This window comes from Vicugna pacos, chromosome 15 (assembly GCF_048564905.1).
Source record: "Vicugna pacos chromosome 15, VicPac4, whole genome shotgun sequence".
Lineage (NCBI taxonomy): Eukaryota > Metazoa > Chordata > Mammalia > Artiodactyla > Camelidae > Vicugna > Vicugna pacos.
This window is the reverse complement of record NC_133001.1, coordinates 16,455,528-16,469,495: the sequence shown is the minus strand read 5'-3', so window position 1 is coordinate 16,469,495 and position 13,968 is coordinate 16,455,528. Positions and strand designations below refer to the sequence as shown.

At 32.6% G+C, this 13,968-nt stretch overlaps 1 protein-coding gene across 2 annotated transcripts in view; it reads right to left on the bottom strand.

The window, feature by feature from the left end:
• The window catches only part of USP34 (ubiquitin specific peptidase 34), a 203,801-nt gene that overhangs the window by 54,230 nt on the left and 135,603 nt on the right, over positions 1-13,968 (bottom strand). For both annotated transcript variants that reach the window (XM_072937675.1, XM_072937674.1), the window contains 7 exons: positions 7,242-7,425; positions 6,647-6,807; positions 3,967-4,032; positions 2,497-2,643; positions 2,346-2,402; positions 2,176-2,253; positions 1,701-1,795 (listed from right to left, as the gene is read on the bottom strand). In XM_072937675.1, coding sequence (XP_072793776.1) covers positions 1,701-1,795; positions 2,176-2,253; positions 2,346-2,402; positions 2,497-2,643; positions 3,967-4,032; positions 6,647-6,807; positions 7,242-7,425 — 788 coding nt within the window. The remainder of the gene's footprint in view (positions 1-1,700; positions 1,796-2,175; positions 2,254-2,345; positions 2,403-2,496; positions 2,644-3,966; positions 4,033-6,646; positions 6,808-7,241; positions 7,426-13,968) is intronic.

The following is a 13,968-nucleotide window of genomic DNA, read 5'->3' as shown; positions in this document are numbered from 1 at the left end:
TTAGAATTTATAGGTAAAATTATTCAGGAAAGAATGAATAAACTGAGGAAACCAAAGGTTTGAAGACAGAACAGAATATGATCCTTGGCCCATTTCTATTTAACACTTACTATGTTATTATAGACATTTAAAAGTATAAGAGCACAAAACGTCTGAATAATACTTTGCCTGGGAGAGATTTAACAGTATTTCAAAAAAACAGTAGAATCATATTAGCCAAAAGAAGGTAATGTTTCAAGAAGTCAAAAGTTATCAAATCTTTGAACATCAAAGATTTATTCAATAAGTTTATTTATTTCAACTAAAAGATTCTCCAAAGAATTCAGCCTCTCAATTATCTTTTATTGACTCTTTATATTCCTCCACAGTAACAAACTTTTGACTGACTCCATTCTGTGTAAGTCCTTAATTCTTGGCCTGACCCAATTCTAGTCAGATAAGTTTGTCTTCTACCTTTAACTGTCTGTATAGCTATGCTTTCTTTTGAGCATGTCCACCTACAATTTTTCTCTCTTGCAACCAGTTTGACTTCTGGAGATTGAGAAAAATATTCTTTTCAAATGTATACTCACCTGGAAAAATCTATTAAGCAATTCTAAGACATGGCTTTTCATTCTTTGCCTTCAAACATGCTCAGATCTACTTCATGCAGAAAGCTCCTCTGTTCGATCCCAAAGCTCTTTCTAGATTCCATCTTCCTTGCTGTTTTCTTATTGTCATACTTCTAAAATGATCTATACTTGACACCATATATTCTGATGACTCTGCTTCTATTGTTACAGCCTCACAAAACACATCACTAAACTACCTTTTCAAAAAAATCCAGTGATTTTACTCAGCTGTTATTTTTTTTCCCATCTCTGTGGACTATGTCACTTGAATGAGTAACTTCTTGACATTCTCTTTCCCAGTTTCTGCATTACAATCCTATCTATCCTGACTTTTTCTTTCCTGGCTTCCATTCTGTCACTTTTTCCTCTGCACTTTTAGTCAGGCTTAGGTCTGAGTTCTTTGCAACAGTTATGTTTTCTCAGGCAGATGTTCTGATAGCTTCAATCAATTAATTATGCAGATAATCCTCAAATCTATATTTTAATCATTTGATGTCACTGTATATTACCAATTTTATTCTCTATTATTGGTAAGTGCAAATCATCTACCTGAGGCAGGGATGGCCCAATCCCAGACTTCCTGTACATACAAAGTTATACCTCTAATTTTCTGCCTTTGTTCCTAGTAACTAACTGCATAAGATGCTCTTTCAATCTAATTTCTATTTGTCACTCAATGTTCATCTGTAGAATTGAAACATCTTTATCCAACTACTTTGTCCTAAACCAACCACCTTATGGCTGGCTCTTGAGAAAAAAATCTCTCACTTTAGAGATTCAGAAAAGGTATTCAGTTCAAGAGTAGACTCTTTATCATGCTCTATTGAGTGCATGGTAGAAAGCTAAGCAGTTATATAGATGTTGGTAAACATTTGATTAATAATAAGGGGAAAAAAATGTAAGAATGCTTGAAAGGTTACTTGAGTAACTAAATGAAAAATTGCTGTATGAGAAGGAGCTCCAAGCAGCTGACCATAACCTTAACCACATGATTTTCATAGAAGTTTAACATTAATTTATCCTAAGTCTGTGTTTTACTTCCATTTGATGATTTATCAAAATCATAAAAATTATGTTTCAAAAGCAAACCTTTTTTCAGCTCGTACTTTCTTCCCACAATGAGAACAAGTATACATGTTGTCACCTTCTAAAGTGTCTTTAATAGTGACTTCATCAAGAGATTCCTGTGTATAAACACATATTTTCAAATGAATATTATTTCATATTATTGTTTACAACATGCAAAAATATAAAAAGCATTAATTACAATTTGGGTAGAATGCACAGAGGAAAACAAAGTTTTTAAAAAAGTGAACTCAAATGTAGTAAAAACACAAGATGCTCTATGAATCTTACAAGTTATTCAAAACCTCAAGTATTTAACTTTTGATTGGGAAAAATCAGCTTTGTGGTCTGCCTTTAATTTTTATTTGAGTAGCATCACAAGAAGAAAATAGATGAAAACATCGAAATTAATGTTTTTTTCAAGGTAACAACATAAGCCTGCTATGTACAACCAGTTAAAAGCAGAAAAATGTTAACAAATATATACAGCATTACTCACATAAATGTTCTTCATATCAGCCACCTGGCACCTCACTGTGTAAAACTCTTCAGCAGTCTGACTAACGTGTTCACAATCCTGGTCAGTTAATAGTAAAAAATTAGTCATTTATCATAAGCTAAAATATACATTAAGATTTCCAAAAAGCAAAGAATAGGTAGAATACTTACCAAGGACACAACATTGTTTGTAATTACACCCCCAAACAAACTTTTGACAGTATTTTTCTTTAAAACAAAACAAAACAAAAACAAAAGTCAGTAATTAAAATTGGGCAAATCCATACAAATTTCAAAGAAACTTCAATATTCTAGTACTAACCAGTTCTGGAGACATTTCTTCAATTTTAGTAATAAGATCAGTAAAAAACTCTGTCATATCTTTCTGCTCCCCAGTATTCAGAGGCTGTTTATCCATAGTATACGTTTTACAAAAGGGTCTAGGATTATATGCTTTGCATTCACTTTCCTGTAAAAGAAAAGGAGGGGTCGGGGGGAAGGAGTAGGATTATAAAACAATCAAATAAACAACTCTAAGTCGCAAATAGAAATAAAAATTATCACAAGGTTCTTGAATAAAAAACAACAACAAAACAGGTAGTAAATCTATGAAGTACTAAAACACTCTCTACTATTTCATTTTTTTAATTTTCACGGCATTTTCAGTTTAACATTCTCAGTGCCAGAGATGCTTAACCTACCATAAGTTAAGAAAGTTTTATTTTTTAAGTCTAGAAATGTCTAGGAAGGAATATGGGACTCAAAGGACACAGATTTGCATTGGGAAGCATAAAATACAAAGTCTCTGCAGAGTGATTAAGCTTCCCATAAACTAAACTTTTGTTGAGTAGTTTAAAACAGCAGTAAAACTGCTTTGTCATTCAGATGGCATGTTCCAACGCTCTTAAAAAAGGAGATTTAAAAGTGGACTCAACTAATCTTTTTGTTAAAAAGTCTCATTAAATCTTAGAAGCTGAAATACACAGGAATAAATATGGTATGATTTCTGTCCTTAAGATTCTAACAGGTGAGACAAGTAACTGTCAATACAAAAGATGGTAAAACAGAATTAAGGTGACGTAGAGATATTCTGCAATTTTTGGTCTCTTAGAGGGGAGGCTTTCTCAAGAAAATCAAGTTGATTCTCGAAGGATAACAAAAGGAAGAAAATGGAGAAGAGCACTAACAGAAGAGAGCCACAGACAGAAGGAGCAAGATAGTAACTGCACAAGTGATGAAGCAACAGGGTGAAGGACTTCTAAAGGCTTACGGTTACTACAGGGTAAGGCTGGATGTGGAGAGGAGGTTAAAGAGAAAAGGCAAAAATCACACGGGGTATGCGCTATGCTGATTAAATCTGAATATCATTCTGTTCATAATAAAAAAATCACTTAAGAGCTTTAACTAGGATAGTAATATTTTAAGATTTGCTATTCTTTCAAGATTGATTACTTTGATAGTTTTAGGGGTGGGAATTAAGAGAGATAAAGAGAAATTGGTCAGAAAACCCTAAGACTAAGGGGTAAGGGGAGTACTGGGGGAGTGGCCTCATGATGGGAAAAGGATCAGATACAAGAAATTTTCCAAAGGATAAATTAACAAAATGTAAATGACTGAAATGTGACTGTTAAAATTCATTATGACAAAGAACATCAGTAACTGACAAATTCAATTTGAAAAATAAGAATATATAGTCAGGACAAAGTCAACACAAATAAACACCAATTAATGTTTTCACTTTTGGTCAAAGGGTATATCTAGTTAGTTTTCCATACACAATTCTCAAACATACCATTAAATATGTAAACATTTTTTGAAGCTCCAGAAGAGTGGTCTTGTGCTTCATATCTTCGGAATACTGTAAATCAAGAAAAAAACTTTTCATTAAGACATACTGATGATGATAAATCAGACATTCTACAAAAGAATTACAGTGTGCTTAACACTATCTGTTTTCATTCTTTTAGCCATATGTGGGAAAAACAGACACAATATATTTTTCCTTTAGCAATTTTAACATTTTAAAAATTGGAGTATTTTGTTCATGATATAAATACAGTCATCACTGTTATGTAAAGAAACTGAATAAACAGACCTTAAAAAACTGCTTTCCAGATCAACACTTACTCGGTTCAATGCTGATTTACAAGTTGGAGATTTTGCAAGAAGAAAAAACATCCTCTATTTGTGCAGCAAAGTTGTTTTCCACAAATAAACCCATACATTAAAAAATACATTATATTAACAGATGACAACCCATCCTCCTCACCTATTCATATCTTTACTTTTTTCTAGAACAGCAGATTCTTAACACTGCAGGGGAATACTGGCCAAGATCTTTTGAAAATTTTTCTAAATATTCAAGTACATTAATTGAGATTCAGGATTCTGGCTAGACTCATTCACGAATAGACTTGGTCCTCCAACACCAGTCTTATAGGAGAGCCCCACATTCATGTCAGGCACTTGTTAGATATACTCTATCTCATTCAAATATTAAAATACACCCATGAAGTAGTTAATATCCTCATTACAAATTACTACCTGTTATAATTTTGAAGACATGCTGATAGTCTCATTGAATAATAAGTCTCAAATATGCCAAAAGTATCCACTAGTTATGTCAATTTTGTGGGGAGTGCAAGTGAAATAGCACAAGACAAGGACTCTGAAATAGAAATCTGTTCATCATATAATTACTACTAAATTATACGATAGTAAGTGCAAGAGGAATTGAATAAAAGGAATCAACAAAATTGACAAAAACAACTACAGTATAGTCTTGGCATATGGGAGGCTTAATATTCCATGAGATTATGAGAACAGTCACATTAAATGACATTTCTAGTATATAACATTATACATGCAAATTGTTAGTAATTCAGAATAAGAAATAGTTAGGAATTAAGACCTGGATTTACATTTTTGTTCAGGAGAATAAATTCTTAGTTGGCTGCAGAAGTGAATGAATTATTTAAATCCAATAAAACCAAATACACAATTTCTAAGTAAATATACACCCTACATATGTGTGTATTTACTACTTAAAAGAATACATGTTCACGCTCATTAGGATGGCTATTATCAAGAAAATAGAAAATGGTAATTGCCATATGATTCAAGCAATTCCACTTCTGGGTATATACACAAAAGAAGTGAAAGCAGGGACTCACATGGATATTTGTACACTCATCCTCATAGCAGTATTATTCACAATAGCCAAAAGGTGTAAGCAACCACAAAGTGTCCACTGACAGATGAATGGATAAACAAAATGTAGTATATGCATATAGTGAAATATTATTCAACTTTAAAAAGGAAATTTTGATACAAGTTACAACACGGATGAAATCCTGAAGACATTATGCTAAGTGAAATAAGCCAGTCACTAAAAGGCTAATATTGTATGATTCTACTTATATAGGTACCTAGAGAGCCAAATTCATAGAGACTGGAAGTAGAATAGTGGTTGCAAAGGTTTGGGGGAAGACAGAATGGTAAGTAAAGTATTTAACAGATACATAGTTTCAGCTGGGGAAGGTGAAAAAATTTTGGCGACTTATGGTGGTGATGGTTGCAATGTGAATATACTTAATACCGCAGAACTGTACACTTATGTTTACTATGATACTTTTTATGCCATGTATATTCTACCACAATGAAAATACATGTAGCTTTCACAAATTTCCACATACTAAATGAAATCAATTATTCAACTATTTCTAATCATAATCAGCCTCAGATGGTAAACTTAAAAACATCAATATAACTAAAGCCAAAAGACAAACCTACTTAAGTATACAGTAAATTGGAGACCTTAACGCACAGCTTAAACATATTAAGGATTCACTGAAGATACATAAAGAATTGCAATACTTGGTTAGAGGAGAAAATTGCCAGGATATCAGGGTAAAATAGAGGAAAACAAAAACCAAAGTGCAAGGATAAGAAAGTTTGCTAAGAAATTATAAAAGCAGTGCAGAAGGCAAACTGAAAAACAGCCCATGGTTAGCAAAGAATGAAAACTAGAAAGAACAAGTTAACAAAAATATCACGAAGCAGAGTTTACTCAAAGTAGGCCCACAATCAAATTTACTTTAGGATAAGTATAAAAGAAACAAGTCCAGTGATTCTGGTAATATTTCCCTTCTTTGTTTTAGGCTTTGCTTATTTTCTATATAATTAAAGTTTGTATTTATTTTTACTGAAAATGTCATTTTTACTGGATACACTGTATATTCCACAACTGTGTTTTCCTTTGATAAATATACTACATTGTTTGGAGTAACCCATTGAAATGTAAAAATAATTGAAATTTACATAAGCTAGCTAGTAATTTAATCAAATTTGTCACTTTTTTATTCAAAAATTATCTTCTCAAACAATATTTTACTACAGTGAATCAAGACTGATCAACAAAATTTTAAAATTTTGCTTTATGGTTTTAATTTTTAAAATAAGGAAAACTCTACCTTAGCAGTGAAGACAGCCTGTCTTGCTTCAGGTATCATATAAAGTTGCTGAATAGTAGAAGCCAAGTAACAAGTAGCTCCAAGGTTAGTCAGGCCAACAAATCTACACTCAGCACGGACATCTTCGTGAGGCCAGTAGTCCCATTTATAAGGTGCATGAGCTGTTGAAAAAAGAGGAAGGAAAAGATGCCCCCCAAATCAACTATTAATGTATTTTGCTTTCATTCACAGCTACTACCTCCATTACTTATTAAGTTCATATACATGACATTATTTATGATAATTTTTTAATTAGTAAGAATATATAATTAAAATAGTTCATTCCTAAAAATTCAAAGGACTATCAAAACTTGACTTTATTTGGCACTGAATTATTTAATCCCCAAATGCTGAAGTATTTCAGATATCTATAAAAAGTCCATCATACCTGTTTTTTTTAAAAACCAGTGTTTATTTTTAACTTCAATTATGTCAACAATAGGAACAGTTTATAAAGTTAAAACGTGTAAATAGTGAATACTTTAAATCATACCCTCCAAAATCTCATTTCTGCAAACAAAACTTAGAAAGATTAGAGGAAAAGAAGACTACTTACACTGCATGTGTTGTGCCATAACCCAGTTATGTATTAGCCTGTAGTTTTCAACAGACCCCTTCACCATCTCCACTAACAAATCATAAGCAGCAGCTCTTGAAGAATGTGATTTGCACTTTGGCTGTTGTCTATCTTTTAGACTAGGCAACAAAAACAGGAGATTGAAGATATCCCTTAAAAATTCCTAGAAAAAAGAGAAAGACCAAGTATGTTACCTAAGTTTGGAAATTAATTATTTTCCAAATATAGTAAGTTACATAGAGTAAACTGGATTGTATGACAATCTACAATTTACTAAAACACTGTTTAAAAAGTTAAAGGAGCATCATATACCATCATCTGAAAGTATTCCCAATGTTCACTTCTCTTAGAGAAATGGGGTGGGAGTGGGGTAGGCGTGGGAGGCTAACCATTACTCTTCCCTCCCCTCGATACCTGATAGCTCATTCTTAGGAGTCCCATCTACAACATTATTATTTTCCACTTCGTTCATTGAACAAACGTTTTTGTTCAGGACTCTACTCTCTTTGCAGTTACTTAAGTTTCTCTTTATTTCATTCTAATAATTAAAAGAGCAGGAGCAGCAACAGCAGCAACTTACCCATAATAAGCACTTACAAGTGCCAGATACTATTCAAAAGCCCCAAAACAAAATACAAAAAAGGTTAAGAATCTTTCCTGGAGTCACAGAGTTAGCAGGTGCCACAGTCAGAACACCAAGCTCTCAACTTCAATACCAGTTAAGTTCAAACTAAGGTGCAATAAAATGTATTTTAGATGTACTTTTCCCTAAATTCAATCTGCCTGAGAAAGGGTCACCTTTCCCACTTGTTCTTTAATTGGTCCTTTGTTACTCTCCCAAAGAAAATTATCTCCCTCACCCAACTCAAGTACTACAACGGTACATTGTTCTGGGGTATAAAACCTCCAGGAGCACTGTGCAGAAAAGAGGTAACGTTAAGACTGAGACTCTGCTATCCTTAGAGAGGCTGCATTGTAAGGCTGGCTACTGGCTGTCATTTGGACACTTGAATGGTAAACAATTCCCTCCTCTGTTATAAATCTTTCCCTAAGTGATTAAAGTGGCTCACTGTGACTATTTGTATTTGGTTTATGCAGAATACCTGTTTTCCACCTGGAAATCTGGAATTCAGTGACTGTGGTAAGTTATGCAGGTTATTATGTACCTCCGTGACCCATCCCCTGATAAAACCCCTGGCCTTCTAGGCTCAAGAGAGCTTCCCCAGTAGACAATACCTCATACATGTTGTCACACTCATTGCTGGGGCAATTAAGCGCAGTCTATGCAACTCCATTGGGAGAAGGCGCTTAGAATGGTGTACCTGATTTCCACCAGACTTGGACCCATGCTTTTTCTTTTGTTGATTTCATTTTCTATTATTTTACCATAATAAAGCTTTGTCATGAATACAATTACAGTGCTGAGTCCTTTGAATCCTAGTAATTACTGAACCTGGGAGTGGTCCTGGGAATCTCTGACACAGGCACCAAATGAAGGAAAATTTAAAATATTTCCCATTAATGACCTCACCTCTTCCATCTCACTATTGTCAAAGATAGTACAATGCTTAGTTTCTAAGAACTACAGAAGTAAATCTGAAAGATTATCTGGAAAGTGAATATCAGCTTATTTTACATAGTTGACAGACTGATAGTAAGATTATACCTTGAGTATTTTATAACTGAGAGGTGAGATGACTGTCTTGGAAACACAGAGTAACGCATTTACATGAACTGGAAAATAAAGTCAAACTCACTAAAAAAGAAATGAAATTGGCTAATAACTAGTTTAACAATGAACAATGTTTGCTAATCAGTTTAGATCTAGACACTTAATGACCTAAACACCCATAATGCCAAAGTTTTGACAAAATTAATTTAACACTTGTGATAAGATAAAAACACTTTATCAAAACATTAAGAGTTGGTAAAGCATGTTGAAATGAACAATACTTTTATTTTGCTTCCTCTGAGTTTACCAGGAAAGCCGGTATCTCTAAGTGAAAGAGTAACGTATATATTAATGTATCCATTTGATAAAGAATGGTAAAGCCATTTTGGTATACTTCACAGAAAGAAGACCCTCAAACTGATACCTGAGAATATTAAAATAATTTCCTTTGATAGATCAGAGTATGATCTTTACTATGTAATTCAGAAGAAATTCAAAGAGCTAAACAACATTATTAAACAAAACTCCTTCCATTCCTACTGTAAACAAGGCTTCTCACAATTTATACCTATACAAATATAAAGTAGTGAAAGACTTAATGGACACATAGTCATTCTAGCTTAATAAGTAATAGCCATCTATGACTATATAAATTAATTTTAAAGCCACATATCCTTCCTAAAGCATATATTTTGAATAAAATTGCATTTTTAATGTTTCATACTTATTTGGCAAAATTCAAAGTGTATTTACGTGGTTTGATTACCTATGTCCAGATACATGTAACAATAATTATTTATGAGAGAAATATAAGACACCACCATGTAGTCACAGAAAATAAGTATTTATCAATTTCAATCACCTGGAAATTATATCCTTTAAAAATACTTAAGCCCAGGCTATATTGCACAATACAGGGAATACAGCCAATATTTTGTAACAATAAATGGTATGTAAGCTTTAAATTATTGATCACTGTATTATACACCTGTAAATTATATAGTATTGTGCATCAACTACAATAAAAAAGTTAAAAACCTGAAAGCTCTAGAAATTTCTTAAAATTTAAAAATCTGTGAGAGGATACCTAGATTTCCCAAAATTATTTAAAGAATATATGAACAATAACAGTTTGAAAGCCACTTCAAAAACTGTTTGAAAAAGTATATTGGCTCTCAATCTGTTACCAGATCTAGTTTGTTAAAGCATATTCCTGTTATTTGATCAAAAACTTTGAAGACCCCAGTTTTTAAATTACAAAAGTAATGCTTTTATTTTATTGTACACATACAAGTAATTTCCTGTGACCACAATAATGGCCACCCAGCTTCCCAGAGTTACCTCCTATACTTCCTCAAACTGAAGCCAAACTGAACTAACCACTCAATATTCTGCACATAACCAGTGGTTTCCTAAGACTTATTTTTCACTCATGTTATTTTGTGTGAAATCAGATGCTTCCCTTATTTTTCTACTTAAGAAAATTGTGTCCTGGTTACAAAAGCTTTATCTTCTTTAAAGCCTTTCCTAATCATGTCAGTGTTATCTGATCTTCCATATCTCTGACAGGATCCCTTTACTGGCTCTTTTTTTTTTTAAAACTATGAATTAAAAGTATCATGAGCAGTCATTACTTGTGAAGGTACATACAAATTCTGCATAAGGCAGATGTCTCAGTAATTACCTGCTGAACAAATGAACCATCAGACCATCAGTTCTTAAGAATCAGAGTTGAGTCTTAATCATCTATTATTCAACATGTATTTGCCAGATACTATACAAGGTAGCAGAGATAAGAATGGGGTTTATATTTTTAAAGGAGAATGAGAAGAAGCAAGGAGGGAATGAAAGGAAGGAAGAAGATGAAAGAGGAAGGAAGGAGGAGGGGGAGGAGAGAGAGGAGAGGAAGAATTAGTAGCAGTGGCAGTAGTGATGATGGTGGTGAGAGATACCAAATGTGGCCTGCAAAACCAAAAAAATACTTACTATAAGGCTCTTTACAGAAAACATTTACTGACTCCCAAAACCAAATTACAAATAAAGTTTTTTAAAATTCTTAAATAAGTAAAACATCATAGCAGAAAAAGTATTTCTAGTATCTTAGAGATAAGGAAGACTTTTCATAAAAATACACCAAAACCAACTGCCTTAAGCACCTACAGCTGGATCTCTAATTGACATTTCAAATTTAACGTGTTCAAAATAGAACTTCTGATTTTGACACCTCAGCCTTCCCCAATCTTATCTATCCTGAGCTTTCCCTTTCTTAGCAAATGGCATTATCATTTCTTAAGTTTCTAAGGCATAAAATTGACCAGTTATTCTTGATTAATTTCTCTCTCCCACCTCACAATCTTATAGAAATTTAAGTCTTATGAGCTCTATTTTCAATAAATACCTAAAATCCAACCACTTTTCACCATCATCTCTCTGCAAAACTTCTTAACTGGATCCATGACACACACACCTGCCCTCTTAATTCTCTACCTAGTCTATATCTCCCCAGAGAACATAAGTGAAGCTTTTATTTAATTTTTTTAAGTTGAAGTACTGGGGATTGAGCCCAGGACCTCAAGCAAGCTAAGTATGCACTCTACCACTGAGTTATTTGCCTCCCCCAACAAGTGAAGCTTTTAAAATATTAATTCAGACCACATCTCTCTCCTGTACAAAAGCTCCCAAAGGTTTCCCATCTCATCCAAAACACAATGGGAATCTGTAGTTTTGACTACACAAACATTAAAAACTTCTCAATAAACAACTACTAGTAAACTATAAAAACTTTATTTAACATTGCTCTGGAGGTTCTAGACAAAATAAGACAAGTGAAAGGATGGAGAGACTTAAGACTTAAAAATAAAGAAATAAAACAATTACTTGAAGGCAATTATGAAAAGCAAATAAAGATTTTGATACTACAGATAAAAGTAGAGTTAACTAAAAAAATATCTACAAACAGTAAGTGAACTTTTTGGCATGCAACAAATTCATACACAAAAATCATTACTCTCTATATAAACAACTAGTTAGAAAACACAACTGTAGAGTCCATATATGTTACCAATAAAGAAGATAAAATTCCTAAGAATAACCTCATTGAAAAATTCCTAAAATTCAAATTCTAAATGAAAACTTTAAAGTGAAAAACACAAGAAGATTGGTTTTGTATAAATAAGAAGATAAATCTTGTTCTTGTATAGGCAAATTTAATATAATTTCAATTTTTCATAAATTTAGCAAACTCCAATTTTAAAAAGTATTAGAATTTTATTTTCTGAAAGAATGAGACAAACTGACTCTAAAGTTCATATGAAAGAACAAACCACCAGGAAAATTCTGAAAAGGAGTAATAGGGAAGATGGATCATCTCTACAAGATACTAACAACTGTTAATCTACATAATTAGAGTATGGTATTGGTGAATGAACAGGTAAGCAGAGTGAAACAGGAAGTCCAGAAATAAATCCAAGTATATACGGCTGTTTCCTTTATACAAGAATCCTACAATTTCTAAAGAAAAGGACCAAGTATACACATAAAACGAAAATGAGAACAGGATTTGAGCAGGTCAGAGAAAAGAAAACACAAATAAATGGCACACATGTAAAAAGAAGCTCAATCTTACACATAATTACAAAAAATAAAAAATAAAGAGAATCTTTTTCACTTATCAGACTGGCAGAAATTAAATACTTGATAATACACTAGATAGGTAGGAATATGGGAAAATAGGCACCTGGCTCACATATATTTTAAGTGGAACCATAAATCAGCTCAGCCTCCATAGAGGACAATATGGTTTTATACTGACCAAAATCATAAAAGCACGTAACTCATCAAACAGCAGTTCTACTTCCAGAATTTTTTCCTACAGATTTCCTAAACGATGGATGCATGAACATTTTCCCTGCAACATCATTTGTAACAGTATAAGATAAGCCAGTTAGAATATATTACATTGTTCCAGAAAAAGAATATTATGTAGTTGTTACAAAGAATGAAATTAACTCTATATATATTGATATGGGGAATCTCTAAGGTAGGTGAAAAGAGCAAATTATAGAACACTGCGTAAGGCTTTAACATCTATAGACAGTACTGAATAGTGGTTAGAAACTTGGTCAGGTAAAGAGTCTGAGTGTCATCAGTAAAGCAAGTTGCTTAACCTCTCTGCCTTCTTAGTTCCATCATCTGTCAAAATGGGGTCTAATAACAGTATCTACCTTATAAGAGCTTAAACATTTTGCCTAAGATAATCATTTGTATGAACCAATACACAAAAGAGAGGAGAGAAACAAGTGGTATAAAAAGCAGATGAATAATGAAGATAAATTAAATGAGAATTTTGGAAATATTCCCTGTATATATGAAAAAAGAGTTGATATTTTCAAAATAAAGAACTTTTGACAATAAATTCAAAAAAATAACAAAAGAATACATGCAGGTTATGAATGGAAAATCACAAGCTAAATTTAAAAAAAATTTTTTTAATTTAAAACCAAAAGAAGAACTTAGTTAATACAAGTGGACAAAACAAATGAAAAGACACTCATCTTCAACATTCACCAAAGAAATAACACTAAAGCAACAGTGAGAGTGGCAAAGACTGAAACGTCATGTAAGGAATGTGAGGATGTCTGAGAAGCTGGCACTCTTAGGTAGTGTGGCTGGGAGCATACACTGACAAGAGCCTTTTGTAAACCAATGTATTCTGATTAAAAAGAATCAAATTTACTTTTAAGAACTTACATAAGTGTATAATAAGACAGGTGTACAAGAATGTTCCCTGCACAGTGTTTTTCAAACTCTTAACATAAATGTTAATAAAGATTAAATTATTTCCCTCTTTCATGTATTCGATTTTTAATGTATTTTTTCTTTTTTGATGTATTCATTTAAAAATAAAGAACACAGATCACAGGATGGTATTTACATAATATAAATTATATACCTGTGTGTTTAATATAGCCACAGAAAGTCCAGAAGGCCATTTACCAAGGCATCATGTGAAATTAAAATAAGGGAATCTTCTCT